At 46.0% G+C, this 27,060-nt stretch overlaps 1 protein-coding gene across 7 annotated transcripts in view; it reads right to left on the bottom strand.

The window, feature by feature from the left end:
* Positions 1–27,060, bottom strand: part of PRPF38B (pre-mRNA processing factor 38B) — a 35,527-nt gene that overhangs the window by 5,458 nt on the left and 3,009 nt on the right. Inside the window, exons 1-7 of one of the 7 annotated variants that reach the window (XM_029617591.1) lie at positions 8,128–8,262; positions 6,870–6,943; positions 5,870–5,948; positions 4,297–4,448; positions 4,138–4,212; positions 3,509–3,590; positions 1,469–1,689 (exon numbers count right to left, since the gene is read on the bottom strand). In XM_029617591.1, the coding sequence (XP_029473451.1) occupies positions 1,469–1,689; positions 3,509–3,590; positions 4,138–4,212; positions 4,297–4,358 (440 nt within the window). In that variant the 5' untranslated portion in view covers positions 4,359–4,448; positions 5,870–5,948; positions 6,870–6,943; positions 8,128–8,262. Of the gene's footprint in view, positions 1–1,468; positions 1,690–3,508; positions 3,591–4,137; positions 4,213–4,296; positions 4,449–5,869; positions 5,949–6,869; positions 6,944–7,215; positions 7,447–8,127; positions 8,580–27,060 lie in introns of those variants that run through there. The other 6 variants (XM_029617588.1, XM_029617586.1, XM_029617585.1 and 3 more) reach the window with 6 other exon arrangements.

Here is a 27,060-nt window from a genome sequence, read left to right as displayed (position 1 = left end):
AAATAGCAAAAATATTTCCACAAAACAGAGGGCATAAACTAATTACTATGAAAATAAGTGTTTTCCAATTGTAAAAATTTTATGAAAATAAAGTACTATAAGGTGAATTTTAAGACATGCACGTGGAAGCACATGTGCGCATTTGCCGGCTTGCGACGCAGTGATTTTATAACACACGTATATGTGCGCCTGTTATAAAAATAGTCTACACGCGCTTACATACAAGCACAATTTTATACCGACGTGTGCATGTGTGCGCAATTGCCACTTTGATCGCGTAAGTGGGGGAGATTTTAGTAGATACGTACAGGGAATGGCAATTGCCTGTTTCCCCAGTTCATTCCCTGTTTGCCCCAGTAAAGGAGAGGACTTCCTAAACCCCCTAACTTGCCTCTTTTACCTTATTAGCCCCAATCCTTAAAATCCCACTAACCAGCCTAGTTGTGTTTCACGAATTACACGCCATCCATAGCACAAGTAAAGTAATGTGGATAAGGCCCCGGGGCGTGCTGGTGTGCATAAATACCGACACCATGCTGGTTCATTCATATTTACTGGAATGCCCATGTCCTACCCAGACTACGCCCCTTTCAAGAAATAATGTGTGCTCACGTACCGATACACTCATGTACCCAGGTGCCTCTTAAAATCTGAATAGTGCATGCTGGGCTGATACATGCATTTATCTCCTGGCTTTGGCATGCATAGTGTTTTTAAAATTCACCCGTATGGTATTTGCCTCAGATGCAGATTGTGAACTCATGCAGGTAAAATTGCCATTTGTATTACCACTTTCATAACTAGGTTCAATTAGTTACTCATTATGCGGCACTCTGTACTTAAGAATTGTTAGATTACTGAAATACCATCACATCACAAATCTTTTCCTGTTTTAGTTATTTTAAATATTTAAAAATTACACTATATTAGATTGTCTTTAAAATTCAGATGTAGATTCTCAAATTAGTCTTCCCCCTCCAAATATAAATAAATAAAATCATGCAATATATTACTAGTGTGCATTGCAAAAGAATTCAACTGTTTTATTGTGAATTTGCATCCAATATTTTAAATCTACCAATTTCAACTACCTTCACTGGTCAATTCAAAGGTAAACAAACACCTTTCAGAATGTCAGCCAATTATGTTCTCCCAGTTAAGTATATTTCTTAACACCAGGATCATGAACAAACTGACAAAAGGTAAAATTATCTTAAATCTGAACTACCAGTAATGCCATTAGCTTCCAGATACAACTTGACCTTCTCAACTTTAGTTTTTTTTTTTTTTTTTTTAAATAAAAGTATGAATGCACCTCAGTCACAGAAGTGATTATGATTCTGAATCACTGTTTGACTGCTTTAGAGTGATGAGACACCTGTACTTACCATTTATGGACTATTGTTGAGATGGGGTAAAATTCAGTGATTCAAATACATGAACACTGCCTCAGCAATAAAAGACTAACCTTGAACGCCTTCGTTCTGGATGGCGTTCTATTTCTTCAGCACTCTCTTTGTTCTCCTTAACTTTTCTAGGCTTGTTTTTTATCTGCACATCAATATATTTCTGTACAGGTACAGGAATTCTTGGAAACAAAGTGGAAAACCATTCCAGTTTTGTAAGAAAGGAGCGAAGCATCTCTCCAATAGTCATAATACAGCCTCCACCAGCCTTGACATCCAGGTCCTATAAAACAAAAAGGGAAAAAAAAAGGGGTCCGATGATCAAAAAAAGAGGGGTTTCAGTGAACACACTGCAATACCATTTGTAAGAAAACAAGCTTATGAAATCCTAGTTGGTCAAGAGTGTTTTAATAAAATTCTTATGGAATCTTTTTGCACTCCCCAAATTTATTGCTCAAAGATACAAAAAGGGGAGTAGAGCCAAGCTTGCATACAAGCACACTCTAATCCATCTGGATATGCAGGGGCTGCTTCTGTGAAGAGATTAATGCACAAACTCTGTACAAATCTATTGCATCAAATGATCCTGAACCAGGTTATCTGCCCCAAGACATTTAACATCTCATTTTGACGACAGATGTACACAAGAGATGCACTCACTGTGTACCACTTTCATGTGTGCATATATCTCATACATGTTATTTCTCACATATTTCCTGTGAAACAGATAGAGTAACTGCTTACACAAATGAATTCCTAATAAAATAACTGAAAGCAATAGCAAACCAACTGCCATGAAGCAGTGAGGTTTTCTGATTTAGAGCTATGTAGAAAATAAATAAATGAACAAGTTGGAAATGCATAATCCACGATGACCATTGTCTCCGAAAAGGGTCATTACCGCATGAAGGCCTTCTGGCTATGCCCTCTCACAGCTCAGGACATGTTAGTCAGCTATTGTCAGTCCCAAACCTATAGTGCAAGCACACAAGGAAAGTGAGATTTATTGTCATCTAAAAAGGAACAAAGAAATCTAAATGTAAAACTGCTTGCACTCACACACATTTAAGAATGCAGATTTAAATCCAAACATAAGCGCTGCACAGAGATCTGAAGAAGAAAAGAGTAAGTTAGCTTTAAGGTTGCACCTCAAAATGAAAAAAAAAAAAAAAAAAAAGAATAGAACACAATACAATGCTTCAAAATAAATGAAGGTTTTAGATAAGTTCTACCCTCTCTTCCCCAACCTAAAATTGCTTCCATTTGGACAAAAAAAAAAAATTTATACTGAAGGAAGGGAAATGTGAACCACCACAGAGACTATACCTTTGTTTTTAGCTTCAGATATAGAATACTCTAGGACTGAAAGATCTGTAGAAATGGCAAAGCTTTCTGGATATCTCCACTGAAATACTGTACATTACATAACCAACAGGCACTAACATTGCATTATTCTACATTAATCTCTTTTGGGATAACGTTTAAGACAAGACATTTGCTTCAAATATACTGTACTGATTATATAGGTAAAGTCAAGATGATCTTTTTGTATTGCTTGATAGTTTCCTACAGTCTTTAGGATACATGTAGGAGAATACTTGAATAAACTCAGCAATATATAAGATATTACTGACCTTTTTACATCACATATTCCAGGGCATATTGTAGTCATGCAGAAAAAAACTGAACAGCCAGCATATCGTCAACATGTTCAAAGTAAAAAGCAAATGAAAGCATATGATCTCTGCAAATGTGAGCATTTGTTAATGTCTAGCCACAACCCCAACCAACGTATGTATTCTACATGTAACTAGCTAGATATTATGTTCGCCCTAACCAAGGAGCATTAATTACCAGTTTTTTTTAATATACTAACTGTGGATCTATGGTGAAAAGTTTGATGATCTATTGAATTTGTTCAAATTGTGGAATAATCAATTTAGTACAACTAACATACATCTAATATCGGGTCATACTATATAAAGCTTCTTTAAATATGAACGTTTCATGGTATAAAAAAAAAGATTTGCAATTAACAGAAGTCCACAGACAAGGTCCATTCTTATTGCTGATTACTCCCTCATACTGTCTAAACCACTAACCTTAGAGAAACCAAATATGGGTTTTCTGTTAAGCACCCAGGAAAGAGTGGTTCTGCAATTAAGAAAGCTGTCCAACAGATGGCTAACAGAGCAAAAAAAAAGATAAGCAGCATTTTAAATAGTATCTTGGAATACTTCTTCCTTCAATCCCACCCCCAGTTTTATTCAATTTGCCAAAAAAATAGGCATTTAAAACTGCTGCTTACTACAGTAGAAAAATAGATTTTTTTAGAATCTGAGGTAGTTTACCATAACAGTGGAGGAGTCTTTAAAATGCAAAATCAAACCCCGATTCATATATTTCAAAGAATGTATACTATCTTTGCTTCAATTCTTATTCTGTGCTTGCTGAATTAACTTGGGGCTCAATTAAAATTATATTTCCTCAATTTACGTGCTGGCAACTGTGAAACGCCTTATTTTTAAAATGAAATAACTGAAAACTTATTTTAAATGATCCTGATTACAGTAGAGTTACAGTATTTAGAAATGGCCCATGTCAATCTATGCCCAATGGTATTTCTCCCCTATGTGCAGAGATTACATCCCACCAGTAAATTTGAAATTTTATCCAAAATATTTAAGAAACAGATCTATAAAGCAGGAAACAAAAGAAAAAAATGTATTACCCTCGCTGACATACCTCTTCATCATCAAGGAAATCCTCAAACCAGTCCCACAAATCTGTAGGGGGCTGTGTGTACCTGAAAGTCAGAACAGAAGTATAAGGTAACAGCAATTGCTTAAGGATACTGGATAAATAAGGGCTAAAGATGTTATGTACTTACCGGATATACATAAATCCCAGTGCCCTGATATATGGAGAGTCCGTATGTGTTATAAGGCCCATCACTTGTTTACGGGTCAGCTTCAATGTAAACAGCTTGTACAGTAGGCAAAAAGCTGTAGACACAATGCCTCCAGTTCCAACACCTCTCACCTAATACAAGCAGTACAGAAAATGTTTAATGCAAGCAGCTGACATAATGTAATATGTTCCTTTATCCATGCTCCTTTTTCAACTGGATGTCAGCAATGCTTCACACACTACAATATGGATGTGAAGGGGTGGAAACCGCTGAGGCGCCATGTTGCCTAAAAATTGGCACATGGTTCTGGCCTGGGGCTGTTCCCTGTCCACACAGAAGAGGCTGCAGGGAGGTGGGAGACAAAATAAAAAAAATTAGAGAATAAAAAAATATTTTAAAAAAAGTGAAAAATTAAAGGAAGATGAGTTTTAAAATAAGACAAATGTGAGGAAAACTGAAAAAATTAAAAAAACCCCCCACAAAAACAGAACACCCCACCAACAAAGCCCTTGGCCTAAAAATGTTAGTTGGCATCCAAGCTTTTTAAAATATTTTCCCACCTCAATGGATAAGGCATGTCCTTCTCTAAATCCCACTGGTTGGCACTGTTGGTACTTAGCAAGTCATACTTTTTTTTTTCATCAGATTATTAAAAACTAAGTCAAAAAGCTGTTGACATTACTTTCTAATATACACACCAGCTTTTATACAAAATGCCCAAGGGACGAAAATATATCAGATCCCACAATGAGATCATTATACACATACACACTACAGTGGTAAAACATCCAGAATGTGTGTGTATACACACACACACACACACATCTTGTTTGAGAACTGATCACACTGTCATGGTCCAAAAGCCATATTTATACTGTTTATAGGCGATTTGATGGTTTCCTTAGGGTGTCTTCTTGGTATCCCACCCAAAACTGTGTTAACATTGGGGGGAAAAAATGTTTCTGTCATGGACACCATCACAGCAATTTTCTGCATGTTTCCTGCAGGAGATTACATACGTACATTTAAAAAGCAATTTGGAATTGTCCAGCATCCGTATGAAAAGTACATGCATAGTGTAACAGTATATGCTTTTATTCACTGCTAAAAGCATGTACACAATTTGCGGTTGAGGTACTGTGTGGGGAGGGGAGCAACTGTATGTGTACCCACGTCCCTCCAAACCACACCTGTGCCCCTTAACAAGGAAAAGCATGAAGTTATCGAAACATGGCCATAACAGGGAACAGCAAAGCAACTGGATTTTTTTTACAACATATTATGACTTTTCACTTTAGCAACGTATGCATCACAGAACACATGCTGAGTGTGGGAGTTGATTTGTTTTTCAGCGTTAACATCCAAGAACTCTAACACTTACCATTTCAAATTAAAAGATTGCATACTTTTTAATATACAGATCAGGTAGTATAATTTTTGTACTTAAGTTTCTTGCAGCAGCAGAATGAGCTGAAATCTCTGCTTCATTTAAAAAATTAAAATTCTTCAAGCAATTCAATTCTAACACAGAAAGAGGATGGAATGCACGTACTTCTACTTACCCCTCCGCACATCCCAGTCTGGCCTGCTGTTTTCCTACTTCCTTTTTCCCAGGGCTCAACATGTGTAACCTTTATAGACAAACAAAACATGTTAGAATATAGTTTTTTGTTTTGTTTTTTTAAACTATTTCCATACCAAGCCTTGGGAAAACTTTCAACTTCAGGATCTTCATTTACAACCTATTTTCTTTGATAATCTTGCCTATTTTCCTCTATTACTTACTCATATGGTCTTATTTGGTCTATTTGTAGATATTATGATAATTATGAAAGACTATTTTGTGTTAATATTTTAGTATATTTTTTATAATCACTATTCATACTAACCTACTGTTATTTCTGGGACTAGGAGTGCACCACTTCTGTCCATATCCTTTAAAAAAAAAAGCAAACCAAACCCCCCCCCCCCCAACTTTCCCTGAGGCCACTTGAGCTGCATGTACTGTATTCAAATTATGTTCATAAGCATGTTCCTTGCATTAGATTCTGCAATATATCAGTACAGAATTTAATTAAATTAATGGAGAATGCAGGGATAAGTAGCAGCTTTTAAAAACAAAATGCTTACTTCCTATGGATTCATCCTGTAGGGAGCTAGGGACAGATCACTGTGGTAAGACTATATAAAGATTACTTCTACCCTCTCAAATTCAAGTACTGCTAAAAATTTAAAATAACCATTATAATCCACCTAATTTAAAAAAAACTTAAGTGACACCCTTCCACCCCTTCCCCCCCAAATGCCTGAAAGGAAGTGAAAATGTATCCTCACCCAACACACACCTTGATGGGGGATGAGGTACAAAAGGAAAGCAGAAGCATTTTCAGGGAAAAGTGGAAGGTCAAGATTATTTCCATCATATGGAAATTCTAAACAGAATGGTTAAAGCAATGCTTAATGGGCAGATTGAACTGTTCAAAGATATATACTAGTTTTGATTTGGTTTTGTGAAACTGGTTATGCTGACCCTTCCTTGTGATACTCCTTACCCCATCAACAGTGACATCGCCACTTTTTTCCCCCAGTCCTGGAAGCAGATTGATATCCTTTGCACCTATTGAGACTACAGAAGAGTCTAATGAAATCATTTGTCAAAAATATTTTCCCAATGCCAAGACCACCACCCAAAAGTTAAACAAATTCGCAAAATTGTAGAATATCCAAGACGACAAAATATTAAATACATTTAAATAAATTAAAACCATGTCTAAAAAATTGATTTTCAGATTTTATATTGTTGGAAAAAAGAAACATTGGCTAACTATAATCGTTTAAAGATACTGAAAAAAAAGCAATACTTTCCGACAGTGAAACAATTTATAAAAATTTTCATACTTAAAACTTCTGAATATGCAAAATATTGACTAAAGTCGGTTTCTGCTGCTAACCAAAATGGAACCTCGCGCAACCAAACAAGGTGGCAAAACGAAGACAAAGCATAATTCATAAATGCTCAGCCGTGTTCATTTTATAAAGCCAATGACAACTGACCAGATTGCTCTCGGAACCGGGCCCTAAAAACCCCCCCAAAAAACCCGAACTCTGCGAAAATGGTGCATAGTATGTCTATTCACTAACTACAACATTCTCCTTCCACCATACAACTTGGGCCGATTCTAGAGGCGAAGCAAAAGCCCACCCAGCCCCTTGCCTTCATAGCCTGGAACGAGAGTGCACGGGGCCCAGCACAGGCCAATCCTCAACTACTTCCTTTCTTTCTTCCCTCCCACGGGGACAGCAGGGCCTAGCCGTAACTTCTTCGCCGGCTCTTAAGTCTCAAGTACGAAAACTTTTTTACGAAAAGTGCCAGGGCAAAAAAAAAGCGTCCACCTGATTTCCAGATCATCTTCCCGCCTCGAGCACTATCAGTACCAGATACATAAAACAACCGTCTATTAAAAACAATTCCACCTCTATTCAAAGATGATCAGACGTATGTAGAGGAAAAAATTGCGCCAAATCTCTTCAACAATCAGAAAAAGTCAAGTTTCAAATATTTGAACAGATTAGCTGCCATCATTTACAACGTTACTTCTACCGGTACAACGAGCCAATTCCACCACCCAGTCTGTGCCTTCAATGCCCTCTTGATCAATAGCATTAAACTCCTCTTACTGCCCTTTCATATTAACCATCCCCCACCCCCTAACATGGGTCAGTTTTCCGCATGTTAGACATTTCCACGAAGCCTCGAGGGAAAGAGAATAGAGCTTACTCAATACGAACATCCCTCCTTCGGGCCTTTACCTTGAAATATATTTCATCCACAACTTCATGGTAGGTCTTGAGCTCGTACAACTGTACTTTGAAGTAGGGCGAAGACAGGATGTTGGTGAGAATCATCGGATTCAGGTTCATGGTCTTCTCGTTCCCCCACAGCGGTAGGACATTGCCCTGTTTGCCAGAGGCCGCCGGCTTGTTGCCCCCGCCTTGCTGCTGAGGCGCCTGCGGCGCGTTGCCCGCCACCAAGCTGTTGTTGGCCATAGTACCGCCGCTATCGCGTTTCTAGGGACGGAACTAGGCGCCCCCACTAAAACTCCATGAAATGAAACCTGTACTATTAGAGAGAGAACTCCCGCACAGACCGAAGTATTAAACGTAACGAAAATTTAACAAAAAAAAAAAAAAAAAGGCCGTAAAAACCCGGGAACAGCAACACTGGCCCGAAACCCGACACAACGCGCTCAAACGCTCTTCCGCCAACTGCCCGAGAACAAAATGGCGGCTGCTTCCGGAAATGACGCTAGAAAAACGACATCGTGCCCTGACGCAAACGGCAGCCAATAAGAAAGCCCTGCATGAAAATTTAAAGGTCCCTTTACGCCTGCAGGCCGTAGCCGAGATTTTATGCTGGAAGAGAGAGATTATTAGGTGTTTGTTGATGGTAGATACGCTGCAGCAATTCAGCAGCGCCTGCATTTTTTTTTAAATAAAGCTGAAGGTCTGTTAAACAATGTAAATCAAGGTTTGCTCCCCACTTCCATGGCAGGGGGAAAAGGGGAGTTGGATTCAAACAGCAAGCAAGGAGAGCCCCGACTGTAATGTTTGGAGAACTGATACGCATGGAGTAACCTGCACGGAGCAGCAATTACTACCCTTATCATAAAGCAAGTTGTGTCATAAGCATCAAGCCTTAACCAATAAGGCTTGATGCTTATGACACAACTACAACATCACTCGCTGCTGGGGCGGAGCAGAGGAAGAGGAATTGGATTCAGATGATTACCACCATGGGCCCTGACTTTTATGGGCTGGGGTGATAAGCAGACATAAGTGAAAAACTATAAAACTGTGTCTAAGGCCAAGTCCATAAGCAAAACACATCAGCACTGTCTGAATTTTCAAGAAGGTTCATTGAATAGCAGCTGCATGGAACTGGCAGTTGCTACCTTTAAGAGAAACATGGGGTAAGGTGCAGGGAATGGCATATACTACCATAATAAATTACTGGGCAGACTGGATGGGCCATTTTGGTCCTCTCCTGCGGCCATCATTACACAAATGCTGTTTTCCAGGTAATTACTCTGGGGTGGCCAACTTTGGTCTTCCAGTGCCTCACACAAGCCAGGTTTTCCACAATGAATATGCATGAGGTCTATTTGCATACAATTGAAGCAATGCAAGCAAATAGATCTCATGCATATTCATTGGATAAATCCTGAAAATCAGACTGAGTTGTGGCTCTCAAGGACCAAATTTAAGGAACCCGGTGTAAATAATAAATGTAGTAGTTAGAACATCCAAAATAATTTATGCAGGGATAGGGGCACTTGGGGCCTCAAATGCTGCAGACAGGTTTTAGGATATCCACAATCAATATGCATGAAGTATATTTGCATACAATGGAGGCATGCCTGCAAATATTAATTGTAGATATCCTAAAAAACTCCAGATGCTTGCAGGAGTCAAGGACCTATCCATGATTTATGTGTACCCTTTCTTTCCCATGCATTACTGAAAAAAAATAGGATAGAAAGCCATAAGATGTAGAAAACATAAGGAGGGATCTAGCAAAGCTTAAGGAATGATCTAGGGTAGGGGTGCCCAACTCTGATCCTTGAGAGCCACAAACAAGTCATAAGAACATAAGAAAATGCCATACTGGGTCAGACCAAGGGTCCATCAAGCCCAGCATCCTGTTTCCAACAGTGGCCAATCCAGGCCATAAGAACCTGGCAAGTACCCAAAAACTAAGTCTATTCCATGTAACCATTGCTAATGGCAGTGGCTATTCTCTAAGTGAACTTAATAGCCACCGATATCAATGTATTATCCACTATGACGCCTAGATCTCTACAGCATGGGTTGTTATATTTTCCTATATGCACATTAAATTTCATTTGCCATTTGGATGCCCAATTTTCCAGTCTCAAAGGTCCTCCTGCAATTTATCACAATCAGGTTTTGATTTAACTACTCTGAACAATTTTGTATCATCTGCAAATTTGATTACGTCACTCGTCATATTCCTTTCCAGATCATTTATAAATATATTGAAAAGCACAGGTTCTAGTACAGATCCTTGAGGCACTCCACTATACATGCTTTTCCACTGAGAAAATTGTCTATTTAATCCTACTCTCTGTTTCATATCTTTTAACCAGTTTGAAATCCACGAAAGGACGTCACCACCTATCCCATGACTTTTACTTTTCTTAGAAGCCTCTCATGAGGAACTTTGTCAAATGCCTTCTAGAAATCCAAATACACTATATCTACATGTTCATTAACCCCTTCAAAAAAAATGAAGCAGATTTGTGAGGCAAGACGGTTTGGGTAAAGCCAAGCTGACTTTGTTCCATTAAACCATGTCTTTTTATATCTAAAGATCAAAATCACAGAACATATAGAAAGAACACTTTCCACTATTTTACTTGGCCCTGAAGTCAGGCTAACTGGTCTAGTTTCCTGGATCTCCCCTGGAGCCCTTTTTAAATATTGAGGTTACATTAGCCACCTTCCAATCTTTAGGTACAATGGATGATTTTAATGATAGGTTACAAATTTTAACTAATAGATCTGATATTTCATTTTTTAGTTCCTTCAGAACCCTGGGGTGTATACCATCCAGTCCAGGTGATTTACTGCTCTTCAATGTGTCAATCAGGCCTACCACATCTTCTAGGTTCACCATGATTTGGTTCAGTTCATCTGAATCATTACCCATGATAACCTTCTCTGGAACGGGTATCTCCCCAACATTCTGTTCGGTAAACACTGAAGCAAAGAAATAGTTTAATCTTTCTGCAATGGCCTTATCTTCGATAAGTGCCCCTTTAACCCCTCGATCATCTAACAGTCCAGCTCGCAAGCTTTTTGCTTCAGATATATTTAAAAAGGTTTTAACTGTGAGTTTTTGCCTCTATGGCCAAATTCTTTTCAAATTCTCTCTTAGCCTGTCTTATCAATGTCTTATATTTAACTTGCCAATGCTTATGCTTTATCCTATTCTCTTCTGTTGGATCCTTCTTCCAATTTTTTAATGAAGATCTTTTGGCTAAAATAGCCTCTTTCACCTCACCTTTCAACCATGCCGGTAATTGTTTTACCTTCCTTCCAACTTTCTTAATGTATGGAATACATCTGGACTGTGCTTCTAGGATGGTATTTTTTAACAGTGTCCATGCCTCTTGTTGTGGTCCCAGTTGCGGCAGCCACGACTGGGCCCTTATCTCTTGGGCCTGGCCCGTCTCCGAGGGTCTGCGGCCTGTTTCGCAGCATCCCCGCGGGGGAGACGCTGCCGAGAAGCCCTGCCCGTTCGCCTTCTCCCGCGCTTATGAAGGCCGTTTCCCGCCATTGGAAGATCGATGACATCAGACACCGCGGCCTATGTAAGGCCACCGCGGAGCCCAGGACTTTGCCTTGCAACGGGGTTCCTTGCGGTCCTCTGTTGCTCCGTGCCCCGGAGTGCGCTATTGTGTTAGCGACTCCGTTCCTGCCTGAGACTTGTTTCGCTCCATGCCCAAGTCTTGCTCTTGTCTGGCTTGCTTGTAGTAACCTGTTCTGCTTTAGTTCCAGCTTGGTTCCAGGTTCCAGTAGCCAGTCCTGCTTCAGCTCCTGTCTGGCTCCAGTAGCCAGGCATGCTCCAGCTCCAGCTTCCGTGATCTCCTAAGTCCCAGCGGTCGGGCTCCTACGGGCTCCTCCCGGGGGAGCACCGGCTTCCAGGGTGAATCACCTAAGTCCCAGCGGCTGGACTCCTACGGGCTCCTCCTGGGGGAGTACCGGCTTCCAGGGTGAAGCTCACGTCCATCTCCTGCCTGGTATCTGCCTCCCGACCTGTCTCTCACCAGAGACTATAGTACACCTCTCCCCAGTCTCTCACAGGTCGGCCCAAGGGTCCACTAAACAGTTCACTCACAACACCTCTTGCACACTTTTTACCTTTGTAGCTGCTTCTTTCAGTTTTTTCCTATTTTTCTCATTTTATCAAAGTTTCCCTTTTGAAAGTTTAGCACTAGAGCCATGGATTTGCTTACTGTCCCCCTTCCAGTCATTAATTCAAATTTGATCATATTATGATCACTATTGCTAAGCAGCCCCACCACTGTTATTACCTCTCTCACCAAATCCTATGCTTCACTCAGAATTACGGTAGATCTAAAATTACTCCCTCTCTTGTCTGTTCCTGAACCAGTTGCTCCATAAAACTGTCATTTATTCCATCCAGGAACTTTATCTCTCTAGCATGTCCCGATGATACATTTACCCACTCAATATTGGGGTAATTGAAATCTAATAACATCAAGAGTCAAGAATTATCCACTGTAATCCATATTGTCAACACCAAAAGTGGAAAAAAATGAAGCTTAGAAGTAAAGGCTAAAGAAGGCGTCAGCAAGCCTGACGTTGTATGTTCACATAGAGACACCAACCGGTCTTTTCAATCATTCGCCTTCTTTTAGATTTATTAACTTTCAACAACTTTTTGTTCAAAAATTTTTTCTTTTTCTTAAAATATCCTCCGTTAGTCATAGACTCTTTAAAGCGGATGTATTTAATTTCAATACGGCCCTACACGGCCCGTGTTTCACCCGAAAGCTTCCTCAGGGGCGTATAAACGCTATCAATACAAGAGTCTGTATCCTATAATAATAGTAGAACAATAATTAAATCCTTTATCTTCATGAAGGTTAATGAAATTTATACTTATCTTAAAAATAAGCCAGGTACCAATTCATCCGGACAACTCGTCTCAAAACCGGGAAAATGGAGGGAGGAAGGAAGAAGCCAAACCTCACGTCTTTTAAACAAACGAGATTTCATGATGTCATTAACCACGCCAGATATGTATGACGTATCCTTTGACGACATCCATCAGGGTAGGTAGTCAACATCCCAGAAAAGAATGTAGATCCAATTCAGCATTTAATCCTCTAGGGGCAACAGTGTTCAATCGGAAGATCCATCGTTGTTCTGATTGTAACAGAAGACGTTCCCGATCACCACCACGCCAGTGCGGGGGAATATGATCAATTCCACAAAAAAGCAAATCCGAAAATGTGTGATTTAATTCCACACAGTGTGTCACGAGAGGTTCATCTTCCCTTTTATTTTTGATGTTAGAGCGATGTTCTATCATTCTTGTCTTTAAAACCCTTTTGGTCTTACCGATATAGAGAAGTTGACACGGGCATTGTATCAGATATACCACCATCACAGAATTGCATGTTGTAATGTGTTTTAAGAAAATCTTATATCCTGATGCAGTGGTCAGACTGCCTTGGATGTCCATAGAAGAACCACAAACAGAACAATTTTGGCAAGGTTGATGTGAACCTGTTAATGGCATAGATGAAGAGGGATCAATCGAAGTGTCAGATCTTATTAAAGCATGTTTCAAGTTGGTAGCTCTAGAAAAAGTGATGCGGGGAGGTGTTTGAAAAATATCATGCAGCTGTAGTACATGCCAATTTCTTAAAATCGAACGACGGATTTCCAGGGCGAATGTGGAAAAGGGGAGGACACACGTATGACGTGAAGATAAAAAATTTTTTTGAGACTCATATACCGACTATGGATTTATCAGTGCTATCTAATGCCTCTGCTTGGATACCGCCTGGACCAGAAGATCCTGCCTTAAAAGTTTTCTATCAATTAGTGTCACAAGATATCACATCTCTGCATTTGGATACACAGAATCAACCATTTTTCAACATGTCACGCAATGAAAACACTGCCCTTCATGAATTACAATCAGCTCAAAACATCATTATAAAACAGGCTGACAAGGGTGGGAAGATCGTTTTGCAAGATCGGTCAGATTATGATAGAGAGATTCATCGCCAACTTAGCAATTCTAAATTTTACAAACGTTTGGATTCGGATCCCACTGTTGAGATTCAACAAGAGATTTCTGATATTGTAAAGAAAGGTACTAAGTTTGGCTTTCTCACTCCTAAAGAAGTGGTCTATTTAACTAAGAGACATCCTCGTGTACCGGTGTTTTACACCTTGCCTAAAATTCATAAGGACATTCATCATCCTCCGGGACGTCCGATTGTATCGAGTTGTGACTCCTTATTAGAACCACTCTCACGTTTTGTGGACCATTTTTTGGCACCCTTTGTCCCTTGCATTACATCATTTATCAAGGATTCATCTGAAATGATTATTTTTTTGGAAAATCTTGATATAGACACCACAAATGTAATGATGGCCACTTTAGATGTGGAAGCCTTGTATACATCGATCCCTCAAGATGAAGCAATAGAGATTGCTGAAGCAACTTTTGAACAACGTCCGAGACCACATAGGATCCCAAGTGCCTTCCTGTTAGATCTATTGACTGTTGCTCTGAAGAAGAATTTTTTTGCGTATGATCGTCAATATTATCAACAGATTTGTGGCACAGCCATGGGGGCCACCATGGCCCCAGACTTAGCAAATTTGTACATGGCCTTTTTTGAATCACAATGGCTGACAAATCACCCTTTTCAACCACAATTAATAACATGGAAACGTTATATCGATGACGTGTTTATTTTATGGAGAGGTGACACAGATTCCTTTGAAACATTTACGATTTGGTTAAACTCTTGTAATATAAATTTGAAGTTTACGTCTCACATCGAATCGACCACTATTACCTTTCTGGATATACAAATTACTTTGTCTGGTGGTAAATTTATTACTTCATTATACCGGAAGCCTGTTAGCTCTAATACGTATTTACATTATTCCAGCGCCCACCCGATGAGCTTGAAAACTAATTTGCCAGTGAGTCAATTCATTAGAGCCCGACGTCTATGCACTACAGTTGCAGACTTTGAATACCAATCTTCGATTCTAAAAGATCGTTTCCTGGCTCGTGGTTATCCACGTAAGTGCATCCGAAGAGCTTACCATAGGGCTAAATATTGCCATCGTGAGTGGCTTTTCCTTCCGCGATCTGCTGAGACTGAGTCACGTCATACGTGTGTCCTCCCCTTTTCCACATTCGCCCTGGAAATCCGTCGTTCGATTTTAAGAAATTGGCATGTACTACAGCTGCATGATATTTTTCAAACACCTCCCCGCATCACTTTTTCTAGAGCTACCAACTTGAAACATGCTTTAATAAGATCTGACACTTCGATTGATCCCTCTTCATCTATGCCATTAACAGGTTCACATCAACCTTGCCAAAATTGTTCTGTTTGTGGTTCTTCTATGGACATCCAAGGCAGTCTGACCACTGCATCAGGATATAAGATTTTCTTAAAACACATTACAACATGCAATTCTGTGATGGTGGTATATCTGATACAATGCCCGTGTCAACTTCTCTATATCGGTAAGACCAAAAGGGTTTTAAAGACAAGAATGATAGAACATCGCTCTAACATCAAAAATAAAAGGGAAGATGAACCTCTCGTGACACACTGTGTGGAATTAAATCACACATTTTCGGATTTGCTTTTTTGTGGAATTGATCATATTCCCCCGCACTGGCGTGGTGGTGATCGGGAACGTCTTCTGTTACAATCAGAACAACGATGGATCTTCCGATTGAACACTGTTGCCCCTAGAGGATTAAATGCTGAATTGGATCTACATTCTTTTCTGGGATGTTGACTACCTACCCTGATGGATGTCGTCAAAGGATACGTCATACATATCTGGCGTGATTAATGACATCATGAAATCTCGTTTGTTTAAAAAGACGTGAGGTTTGGCTTCTTCCTTCCTCCCTCCATTTTCCCGGTTTTGAGACGAGTTGTCCGGATGAATTGGTACCTGGCTTATTTTTAAGATAAGTATAAATTTCATTAACCTTCATGAAGATAAAGGATTTAATTATTGTTCTACTATTATTATAGGATACAGACTCTTGTATTGATAGCGTTTATACGCCCCTGAGGAAGCTTTCGGGTGAAACACGGGCCGTGTAGGGCCGTATTGAAATTAAATACATCCGCTTTAAAGAGTCTATGACTAACGGAGGATATTTTAAGAAAAAGAAAAAATTTTTGAACAAAAAGTTGTTGAAAGTTAATAAATCTAAAAGAAGGCGAATGATTGAAAAGACCGGTTGGTGTCTCTATGTGAACATACAACGTCAGGCTTGCTGACGCCTTCTTTAGCCTTTACTTCTAAGCTTCATTTTTTTCCACTTTTGGTGTTGGTAATTGAAATCTCCCATTAATACTGCATTACAATTTGGTTAGCTTCCCTAATTTCTCTTAGCATTTCACTGTCTGTCTCACCATCTTGGCCAGGTGGATGGTAGTATACTCCTATCACTATACTCTTCCCCAACACGCAAGGGATTTCTACCCATAAAGATTCAATTGTGCATTTAGTCTTATGCAGGATGTTTATCCTGTTGGACTCTGTGCCATCCCGGACATAAAGCACCACCCCTCCTCCCAGATGCTCCTCTCTGACATTGCGATATAATTTGTACTGCTCTATCTAGGTTCCTCTCTCTTACTTCATAGCCCAATCACGAGTCCTCCCTGTCCCCACCCACTAACCTTAACCAATAAGCCTTGATGCTTTTTATGCAACTGCAACATTGTTTCCCACTTCGATGGCAGGGGGAAAAGGAAAATTAGTTCTTACCTGTTAATTTTCGTTCCTGTAGTACCACGGATCAGTCCAGACAGTGTTTTGAATCTCCTTTCCAGCAGGTGGAGACAGACTAAAACTTGCAGGATGCCCTATATCAGGACAGAGCCTATCCTCTCACCCTTCAGTATAACGTATGTCAAAGCAGAAAACAATAAAACCAAGAATAGGATCAAGCAAGTAACCAAAAGCTCAACGGAGCAACCATAGATTAATGTAGAAGCATAGTATACCTATATGCTCTTGCATAAACTTGGTATAAAATAACCACCAAGGCTTCCGGTGTAAATGCTCAGTAATCTTGCACCAAGGAAAATATGAAATCTGCAGACCTGCAAGAAAACAAGCTTCGAGAGGACAGAAGACAGACAGGGAAGGGCATCTGGATTGATCCGTGGTACTACAGGAACGAAAATTAACAGGTAAGAACTAATTTTCCTTTCCTGTACGTACCCGGATCAGTCCAGACAGTGGGATGTACAAAACTTCCCTAAACTGGGTGGGACCGAGACAGTCCCGCTTGAAGCACTTGCCGCCCAAAGGAACTGAACACCGGAGCGTGTACATCCAGACGGTAGTGCCGAGCAAAAGTGTGCAGAGACGTCTAAGTGGCAGCCCTGCAAATCTCCTGCGGAGAGACAGACTGACTCTCCGCCCAAGAAGTAGCCTGAGAACGCAGAGAATGGGCTTTCAGACCCTCAGGAAGTGGACGACGCTGACAAAGATATGCAGAGGAAATGGCTTCCTTCAACCACCGCGCAATCGTGGTCTTAGAAGCCTGTTTACCCCGGTTGGGACCACTCCAAAGGATGAAGAGATGGTCCGAAAAGCGAAAGTCATTGGTGACTTGAAGATAACGAAGCAAGACTCGCTTGACATCCAGTCGACGGAGGTCGCCCCCAGCCGTACCCGCAATCTCCTCCGGAGAAAACGTGGGGAGTTCCATCGACTGGTTGACGTGAAAAGTGGAGACAACCTTAGGCAAGAAGAAAGGAACCGTCCTGAGAGAGACCCCGGAATCAGAAAAACGCAAGAAGGACTCCCGACAGGACAGCGCCTGAAGCTCGGAAATACGACGAGCAGAGGAGATAGAGACTAGAAAGACAGTCTTAAGAGTAAGATCCTTGAGCGTAGAGTGGCGAAGAAGCTCAAAGGGAGCCGCACAGAGAGCACAAAGGACGAGGTTGAGACTCCAAGATGGACACGTGGCCCGAGAGGGAAGGCGGAGGTGTCTAACGCCCCTCAGGAAACGAATGACGTCCGGGTGAGCAGCCAAGGCATGACCATCCACCTGACCCAGGAGAGAGCCAAGCGCAGAGACTTGAACGCGTAAGGAACTGAAGGAGAGACCCTTAGAGAGACCCTTCTGAAGGAAAGAAAGAACCAAAGGAATCGAGGCGGAGCGCGCCGGGATGCCCGCCTCCGTACATACGGACTCAAAGACCTTCCAGATGCGCACATAGGCCAGAGAAGTCGACTGCTTCCGGGCTCGCAGCAGGGTGGAGATGACCTCCTCCCTATAACCTTTGCGACTCAGGCGACGCAGTTCAAAAGCCAGACCGCTAGACAGAAGCGATCGGTCTGGTCGAAAAATACAGGTCCCTGCTGGAGGAGACGAGGGAGATGACTGAGGCGCAGGGGCCCGTCCACCGCTAGATTGATGAGATCCGTGAACCACGGCCTTCGCGGCCACTCTGGAGCAATGAGAATCACTGGACCCCAGTGGAGTTCGATTCTCCTGAGAACTTTCCCTACCAGAGGCCACGGGGGGGGGAACACGTACAGAAGCACGTCCGCCGGCCAAGGGAGAGCCAGAGCGTCCACGCCCTCTGCCCCGTATTCCCTCCAGCAGCTGAAGAACCGATTGGCTTTGGCATTGCGCAGAGTCGCCATAAGGAGGACCCCACCTGTCCACTATCAGAGCCATGGCCGCGTCTGAGAGTTCCCATTCTCCCGGATCGAGCGACTGCCAGCTGAGGAAGTCGGCTTGAACATTGTCTTTTCCAGCGATGTGAGAGGCCGCAAGGCACTGTAAGTGACGCTCCGCCCAAGCGACTAGACGGCTGACTTCTAAGGCTACCAGGGGACTGCGAGTGCCCCCTTGGCGATTGATGTAGACGACTGTGGTGGAGTTGTCGGACAGGAATCGTACCGCCTTGTCGCGGATCAGAGGAAGGAACTCCTGAAGGGCCAGGCGGACCACCAAAGTTTCCAGCCGATTGATGTGCCAGCGCGACTGAGTCTGGGACTATGTCCCCTGGGTAGACTGAGATAGGCAGACCGCACCCCAGCCCAACAAGCTGGCGTCCGTGGTTACTATCGTCCACTGTGGAGCTTGAAGAGGCATCCCTTGTAGGAGATGAGGAAGGGACAGCCATCACTGTAATTCGTCGGCAGTAGACTCCAAGAAGGGAAGGACTACGTGGAACTGCTCCGACACTGGTTGCCAACGAGACAGCAAAGCTTTCTGTAATGGACGCATATGAGCAAAGGCCCAGGGGACCAGATCGATGGTAGAAGCCATGGAGCCCAGGACTTGGAGATAATCCCGGGCTGTCGGTGAAGATTGCGCAATCAAATTCTGAACCTGACCGATCAGTTTGAGGGCTCGCGCCCGAGGTAAGAAAACCTTGCTTACTCGGGTGTCGAAGTGTGCTCCCAGAAATTCCAACTCCTAGGAGGGCTGAAGCTTGCTCTTGGAAAAGTTCACTATCCACCCGAGAGAGGCAAGGAGCTCCAGGACTCGATCCACCGCCCACCGGCAAGAGGTCTCCGACTTGGCCCTGATGAGCCAATCGTCCAGATAGGGATGAACGAGAATCCCTTCCTGGTGCAAGGCCGCAGCCACTACTACCATTACCTTCGTGAAGGTGCGAGGATCGGTTGCGAGGCCGAAGGGGAGAGCTCGAAACTGGAAGTCCTGGTTGAGAATGTGGAATTGGAGAAACTTCTGGTAGTCGTGGTGGATGGGGATATGAAAATATGCTTCTGCGAGATCGAGGGAAGCAAGGAACTCTCCTGGACGGACTGCCGCAATGACCGCCCGCGGGGTTTCCATGCGAAAGTGGGGGATCTTGAGGGCCCGATTGACCCTCTTGAGGTCCAGGATTGGGCGGAAGGACCCGTTCTTTTTGGGCACGGTGAAGTAAATAGAATACTGGCCGGTGCCAATTTCCCTTTCTGGGACTGGGACCACCGCCTCCAGATCCAGAAGCTTGGAGAGAGTCTGGACCACCGCATCCCTCTTGGCCCGGCCGCAAGGTGAGAACAGAAAGAGATCTGGAAGTTCCCTGACGAGGTCGAAAGCGTACCCGTCTCTGATAATGTCGAGGACCCACTGATCTGAAGTGATTTTGACCCATTCCTCGAAAAACAGGGAGAGGCGTCGCCGAGGTAAGGGACTGAGGGATGTGTGGCAGGTTTAGCGGTGGTACACACGGGCTGGCCCTCACGAAAGGGCCGCCTGCCACGAAAGGACTGCGACCAGGACTGCGCACGAGAAGACCCCCTAGGAGTACCGCCCCGCCCTCGAGAAGCGAAGTGACGCTGACCCCTGAAGCGACAGCGAGAGGCCGCGAAGGACCGAGAAGCCTTAGGGCCGTCCTCTGGAAGTTTATGGACCTTGTTGTCAGCCAAGGAGTCCATAAGCTTGTCGAGGTCCTCGCCAAAGAGCATCTTACCTTTGAAGGGAAGCGTGCCCAGCCGGGTCTTCGAGGACTGATCAGCCGACCAGTAGCGAAGCCAAAGGAGCCTCCGAGCAGCCACTGCTGAAACCATCGCCTTCACCTGGACACGGACCAAATCGTAGAGGGCGTCCGACACCTAAGTGATTACCGCCTCCAGATGTTCGGCCTGTTCTGCCTCACCTGGCGGAAGCTCCCGGGCGCAGAGTAACTGTTGGATTCACTGGAGGCCTGCCCGCATCATGAGGCTGCTACAGCAAGACGCCCGAACCCAGAGGGCCAGGACATTGAAGATGCGCTTCAGGTGAGCCTCCAGCTTACGATCTTGCAAATCCTTTAGGGCTGTGGAACCTTCCACCGGGATAGTGGTGTGCTTGACCACTGCAGAAACATAAGAATCCACTGATGGATATCGCAACAGCTCCAAGCCCTCTTCTGGGAGGGGATAGAGCTTATCCATCGCACGCCCCACCCAGAGCGAACCCTCAGGAACCTCCCATTCCCGTAGGATAAGGAGCTTAAGCATGGGGTGGAAGGGAAAGGCCGAGGCCGGAGCCCGGAGCCCTCCCAAAACCAGGTTCATATCCTTAGGAAGTGAGGCCATGAGATTATCCACGGAGGGACTTTCCAGACCCAGCTCCTCCAAAACAAAAGGGAGGAGGGGCTCTAGCTCCTCATTACGAAAAAGACGAAGGGCTCTGGGGTCATCCCCCTCTAGGGGGGGGGGCATCTGCCGAATCCGAGGAAACAGCGGGGTCTGAGGACCCAGGAGACACCGGGGGAGGGGAGCACCCCCGGGACCACCCGCACCCAAACTGGTCCTTGAGGCTCCGCAGCCGGTCCAGAGGTCAACGGCGCTGAGCAAGGGATTTTAGACGGGGGGGGCTTTCATCCATCTCATGCAGGCTAGCTAAAGGAAAATTAGTTTCTTACCTGATAATTTTCGTTCCTGTAGTACCAAGGATCAGTCCAGGACACCTGGGTTGTGACTCCGCACCAGTAGATGGAGACAGATTAAAACTTGTGGGCGGAGCCATATATGCCCCTGTGCCAGTCACAGCCCCTCAGTCATACGTAATGTCAAAGTAGAAAAATCCATAAGACCACATAGCTAACCATAGAAACTTGCTAGGTAAAAATAACTCCAACACCCCTACAGGAACCAGACTCCCCAACCGGGAGAGCGAATAAACAAGGGGTCAGCGTACTGAAAACAACAATGAGCGGACTCTCCGTTACTATAGCGCAGCACTGCGGGCGGGATCCTGGACTGATCCTTGGTACTACAGGAACGAAAATTATCAGGTAAGAAACTAATTTTCCTTTCCCTGTACGTACCAGGATCAGTCCAGGACACCTGGGATGTACCAGAGCTAACTTACCGAGGGTGGGAAGCAGAGAGTCCCGCTCGGAGTACCCTCTCTCCAAATCCCCCAGCATCAGTAGCCTGAACATCCAACCGGTAATGTTTAATGAAGGTATGCAACGATTTCCAGGTAGCCGCCCTGCAAATCTCTTGAGGCGACACCTGAGAAGATTCCGCCCAAGACGCAGCATGAGATCGCGTCGAATGAGCTCGAAGACCCACCGGCGGTGATTTACCCCGCATAATGTACGCGGAACCAATGGCCTCCTTGAGCCAACGGGCGATCGTCGTGCGGGACGCCGCAGAACCTTTCTTCGGACCCGACGTCAACACAAACAGATGATCCGTCAACCGAAAAGAATTAGTGACCTCTAGATAGCGAAGAAGGGACCTCCGCACATCTAGTTTTCTCAATTCTCTCGATTTCGGGTCTGAAGATTCCCCAACCGCGAAAGCGGGAAGCTCAACCAATTGATTCAAATGAAAAGCCGATACGACCTTAGGCAGGAAGGAGGGAACCGTCCGCAAGGAAACCCCCGAATCGGAGATGCGCAAGAAGGGCTCCCTTCAGGACAGGGCCTGCAACTCGGAAACCCGGCGAGCCGACGCAATCGCTACCAGGAATACAGTCTTCAACGTGAGATCTTTGATCGTAGAACGCTTCAGGGGCTCAAACGGAGCTGAGCATAAGGCCGAGAGCACCCAGTTGAGGTTCCAAGACGGACAAGGGAGCCGCAAAGGAGGACGGAGGTGTTTCGCCCCCCGAAGAAAACGGGAGATATCCGGGTGGAGAGCCAGGGAGACTCCCCGGACCTTACCCCGCAAACAACCAAGCGCCGCTACTTGGACCCGTAGGGAAATGCACGCTAAGCCTTTGGCCAGCCCAGCCTGGAGAAAAGCCAAAATATCGGGAATAGCAGCGGAAGTGGGATCCAGACCCCGCTCCACGCACCACTCCTCAAAAACTACCCAGACTCGAACATAAGCCAGAGACGTAGACTGCTTCCTGGATCTCAGCAACGTGGCAACTACCGCGTCCGAGTAGCCTTTCTGCTTCAATCGATACCTCTCAAAAGCCATGCCGCGAGACAGAAGTGATCTGCATCCTCCAAACAGACGGGGCCCTGATGAAGGAGCCCCGGAAACCCCTGTAGGTGAAGGGGTGTCGCCACCGACAACTGGACCAGGTCCGCAAACCACGGACGGCGCGGCCACTCCGGCGCTACCATGATCACGTTGGACGGGTGCAATTCTATGCGCCGCAGGATCTTGCCGATCATGGGCCACGGTGGAAACACATACAGAAGCACCTCCGCCGGCCAGGGAAGCGCCAACGCGTCGACCCCTTCTGCTCCCCTTTCTCGGCGTCAACTGTAAAATCTCGGAGCCTTTGTGTTGTGCCACGTGGCCATCAGGTCCATGTGGGGCGTTCCCCAATTCCTGCAAATGAAAAGAAACGCCTCGTCCGCCAGCTCCCACTCTCCGGGATCCAGGTGGTGCCGGCTGAGGAAGTCCGCCTGGACATTGTCGACTCCTGCTATGTGAGACGCAGCGAGATCGCTGAGATGCCGTTCTGCACAGACCATCAAAGAACGCGCTTCCTCCGCTACTTGAGGGCTTCTCGTCCCGCCCTGGCGATTGATATAAGCCACGGTGGTAGCGTTGTCCGACAATACCCGGACCGCCTTTCCTCGTACGAGGGGTAGAAAAGCTTGCAATGCCAGACGGACCGCCCTGGACTCCAGGCGGTTGATAGGCCACCGGGTCTGAGACTCTGACCACAGACCCTGAACCGATTTCCCTTGGCAAACTGCACCCCAGCCGGAAAGACTAGCATCCGTGGTCACCACCGTCTAGTTGGGAACCAGAAGAGATACTCCACAGGAGAGATGTTGGGAATCCAGCCACCAGCTCAGGCTGGAGCGCGCTTGACTCTCGAGAGGCAGTGGAAGATAAAACTCCTCTGAAACCGGCTTCCAGCGGGAAAGCAATGAAGACTGCAGCGGCCGCAGGTGAGCGAACGCCCAAGGGACTAACACCAGCGTGGAGGCCATAGACCCCAGAACCGTCAGGTAATCGCAGACTCGCGGACGGTGTAGAGACAAAAGACGCCGCACCTGAGACTGTAGTTTGCATATCCGTTCCTGAGAGAGAACCACTCTGCCCCGTTTCGTATCGAAAACGGCTCCAAGATACTCCAAGGACTGAGTGGGTTCCAGATGACTCTTGTTGTAGTTGACCACCCAGCCCAGGGACTGCAAGAGCTGTAGCACCCTGGCCACCGCCTGCCGACACAGACTCTCTGACTTCGCCCGAATCAGCCAATCGTCGAGGTATGGGTGAACCAGAAGGCCTTCCCGCCGCAACTGCGCCGCTACCACCACCATCACTTTCGTGAATGTCCGAGGTGCTGTCGCCAGGCCGAACGGGAGAGCCCGGAACTGGAAGTGTCTTCCCAGGATGCAAAACCGCAGGAACCGCTGGAACGCTGGTTGGATGCCCACATGAAGGTATGCTTCTGTGAGATCTAGTGACGCCAGGAATTCGCCTGGATGCACCGACGCGATCACCGAACGAATGGTCTCCATCTTGAAGTGAGGGACCCGAAGGCATCTGTTGACTCCTTTCAGATCCAGTATGGGTCGGAAAGTGCCGTCTTTCTTGGGAACTATGAAGTAAATGGAGTAACGGCTCTTGCCGTACTGATCGGCCGGAACCGGAGAGATGGCCCCCAAGCTTTCTAGTCTTTGGATGGTGTCTAGCACCGCCGCCTTCTTCTTGGGATCCTTGCAAGGCGAGACCAGGAACTTGTCCGCTGGAATGCGAGCAAAATCTAACTCGTAGCTGTGTCTTATCACGTCGAGGACCCACTGATCCGACGTCATGTTGGCCCATTCCTCGAGGAATAAGGATAGATGCGCCCCCACATTTGGAACAACGTGCCGAGGACGCGACGAGGGATGGGCCGGCCGAACTTCATTGCGAAGGCTTGGACCCCGCACCTGACGGGGCTCCTCCTTGCCTGCCAAAGCGTTTGCCCCGAAAGGACTGCTGCCACTGAGTGTTTCGAGAAGAGGACGGCCTATACGAGGGCCCGGTGGATCTTTGCGGCCTGGACTTCCGGGGTCCCCGGAAACGGGCTCTGCCGGAAAACGAAGAGCGCGACCGGGCCCTATCCTCTGGCAGCTTAAACGCTCGGTTCTCACCCAGTGAAACCATCAAGTCATCTAACTCCTTTCCAAACAGCAATTTCCCTTTGAAGGGCAATGCCCCGAGGTGAGCCTTGGACGAACCATCCGCTGCCCAGTTGCGCAGCCAAAGGAGACGGCGTGCCGACACCGCTGCCACCATGGACCTAGCTGAAGTGCGTAAAAGATCATGGAGCGCATCAGCCCCATAAGCGATAGCCGCTTCCAACCTGTCTGCTTGGGAAGCCTCCTCCGGAGAGAGACCCGCATTTGCCTGTAGTACCTGGGCCCAACGCAGACTAGCTCGCATAGCGAAGTTCGTGCAAATGGCGGCCCGCACTCCTAGGGCGGAAACCTCAAAAATCTTTTTGAGTTGTACCTCCAACTTCCGGTCTTGAATATCCCGGAGGGCCGTCGCCCCCGTGACCGGAATGGTAGACCTCTTCGTGACAGCGGACACCGCCGAATCCACCTTCGGGAGTCGGAGGAGCTCCAGCGCCTCCTCCGGTAAAGGGTAGAGCTTATCCATGGCCTTGCTGACTTTCAAACCTAACTCCGGAGTATCCCATTCCTTGAAGAGGACATCCGTGCACGAGAAATGAAAAGGGAAGGCGACCGCCGGCCCTGTGAGGCCGAGCAGAACGGGATCCATATTCGCCTCCTGGCGGACCACCACCGGGGGAGCCTCAATCCTCAGCTCCTGGAGAATGGCCGGGATGAGAGGCGACAGTTCCTCCCTGCGGAACAGCTGCACCACCTTGGGGTCGTCCCCGTCTACGGTCTGTGCACCTTTCCCTGCACTTGGCTGTGCCGCACCATCCGCTGCTGCCTTCCTGGCCCCCCGTCAGGGGCTCCTCGGAGGCCTCCGTATCCGTCCCGGGGGAATCCTCGGAATCCGACTCCTGCGGCACCCCCCGGGGAAGCCGCTTCCCCCGGGACGAGCCCTGGGCGATCTCCGCACCCTTCCTATCCTTCTTTTTCCGTGGTGGGGACTTGAGGTCACCCGCACGCAAGACATCCCCCCGTATGCGCCTGCTGCGCTTATATCTGAGGACTTTGTGCAGCAACAGCGCAAAATCCTCAGAAAAATCCCCGGAATCCGTCGAATCGCTTCCGGAATCCCCCCGGGACTGAAGCCCCTCCAAGGGAACCTCCGCCGCCTTGTCACGCTGCGGGGAAAGCTCGGGAGGCAAGGACGAAGCCCCCACCGTTTCCCGCGAAATTTCGCAGCCGGTGGCCAAAATGGCCACCACTCCCGCGCTAAGCGGGAACAGATCCTGAGGCCTGTCAGAGGGGCCCCCACCGCGCGGCGGCGATCGCGTGACCCGGGAACGAGCCCCCCGCGGTGCTGCCGAGGAACCCTCATCACCCGGGACACAAGCCGAACAAAGGCTGTCTCGGGAAAGACGCGCGCGCGCCGAGCCGCAGGCCCTGCACTGCGCACCACGCGGCATGCCGGCAATCGCGGGAAAAACGGGGGCGCGCCGAAAAAATTCACCACACAGCGAAAAAATTCAAAATAACTAAACGGCGCAATTCGGCGACCTCCCCCCTGCTGACGACGCCCCCCCCCACCAACCGAAACGGAGCGGCGACGCCAGGCAACGGAGAGCCGCAAGAATAAAAGTTAAACTTTTTTTTTTTTTTGACAAAATAACACGCTGTCCCTAGTTCTGAAAGCCCTATTTCCTGCAGGGGTGAGTGAACCGGGCTCCCCGGTGTCACCCCTGACGCTGCCACTAGCCCAGCCGGGTCCTCGACCCTGGCAGCGGCCTCAACCGGGGGAGGGTAGTCCCCTCAGGACCTCTCAACCCCCCTGGGAGGCAGGGCACCCGGGACTAAGAATTAAAACAAAACCCAATTTGGTATACAACAATTAGGCATAACAAAACTA

The sequence above is a fragment of the Rhinatrema bivittatum genome, chromosome 10, assembly GCF_901001135.1.
Source record: "Rhinatrema bivittatum chromosome 10, aRhiBiv1.1, whole genome shotgun sequence".
Classification (NCBI taxonomy): domain Eukaryota; kingdom Metazoa; phylum Chordata; class Amphibia; order Gymnophiona; family Rhinatrematidae; genus Rhinatrema; species Rhinatrema bivittatum.
Note: the sequence above shows the minus strand (reverse complement) of the source record. Positions and strands in the feature narration are given on the sequence as shown.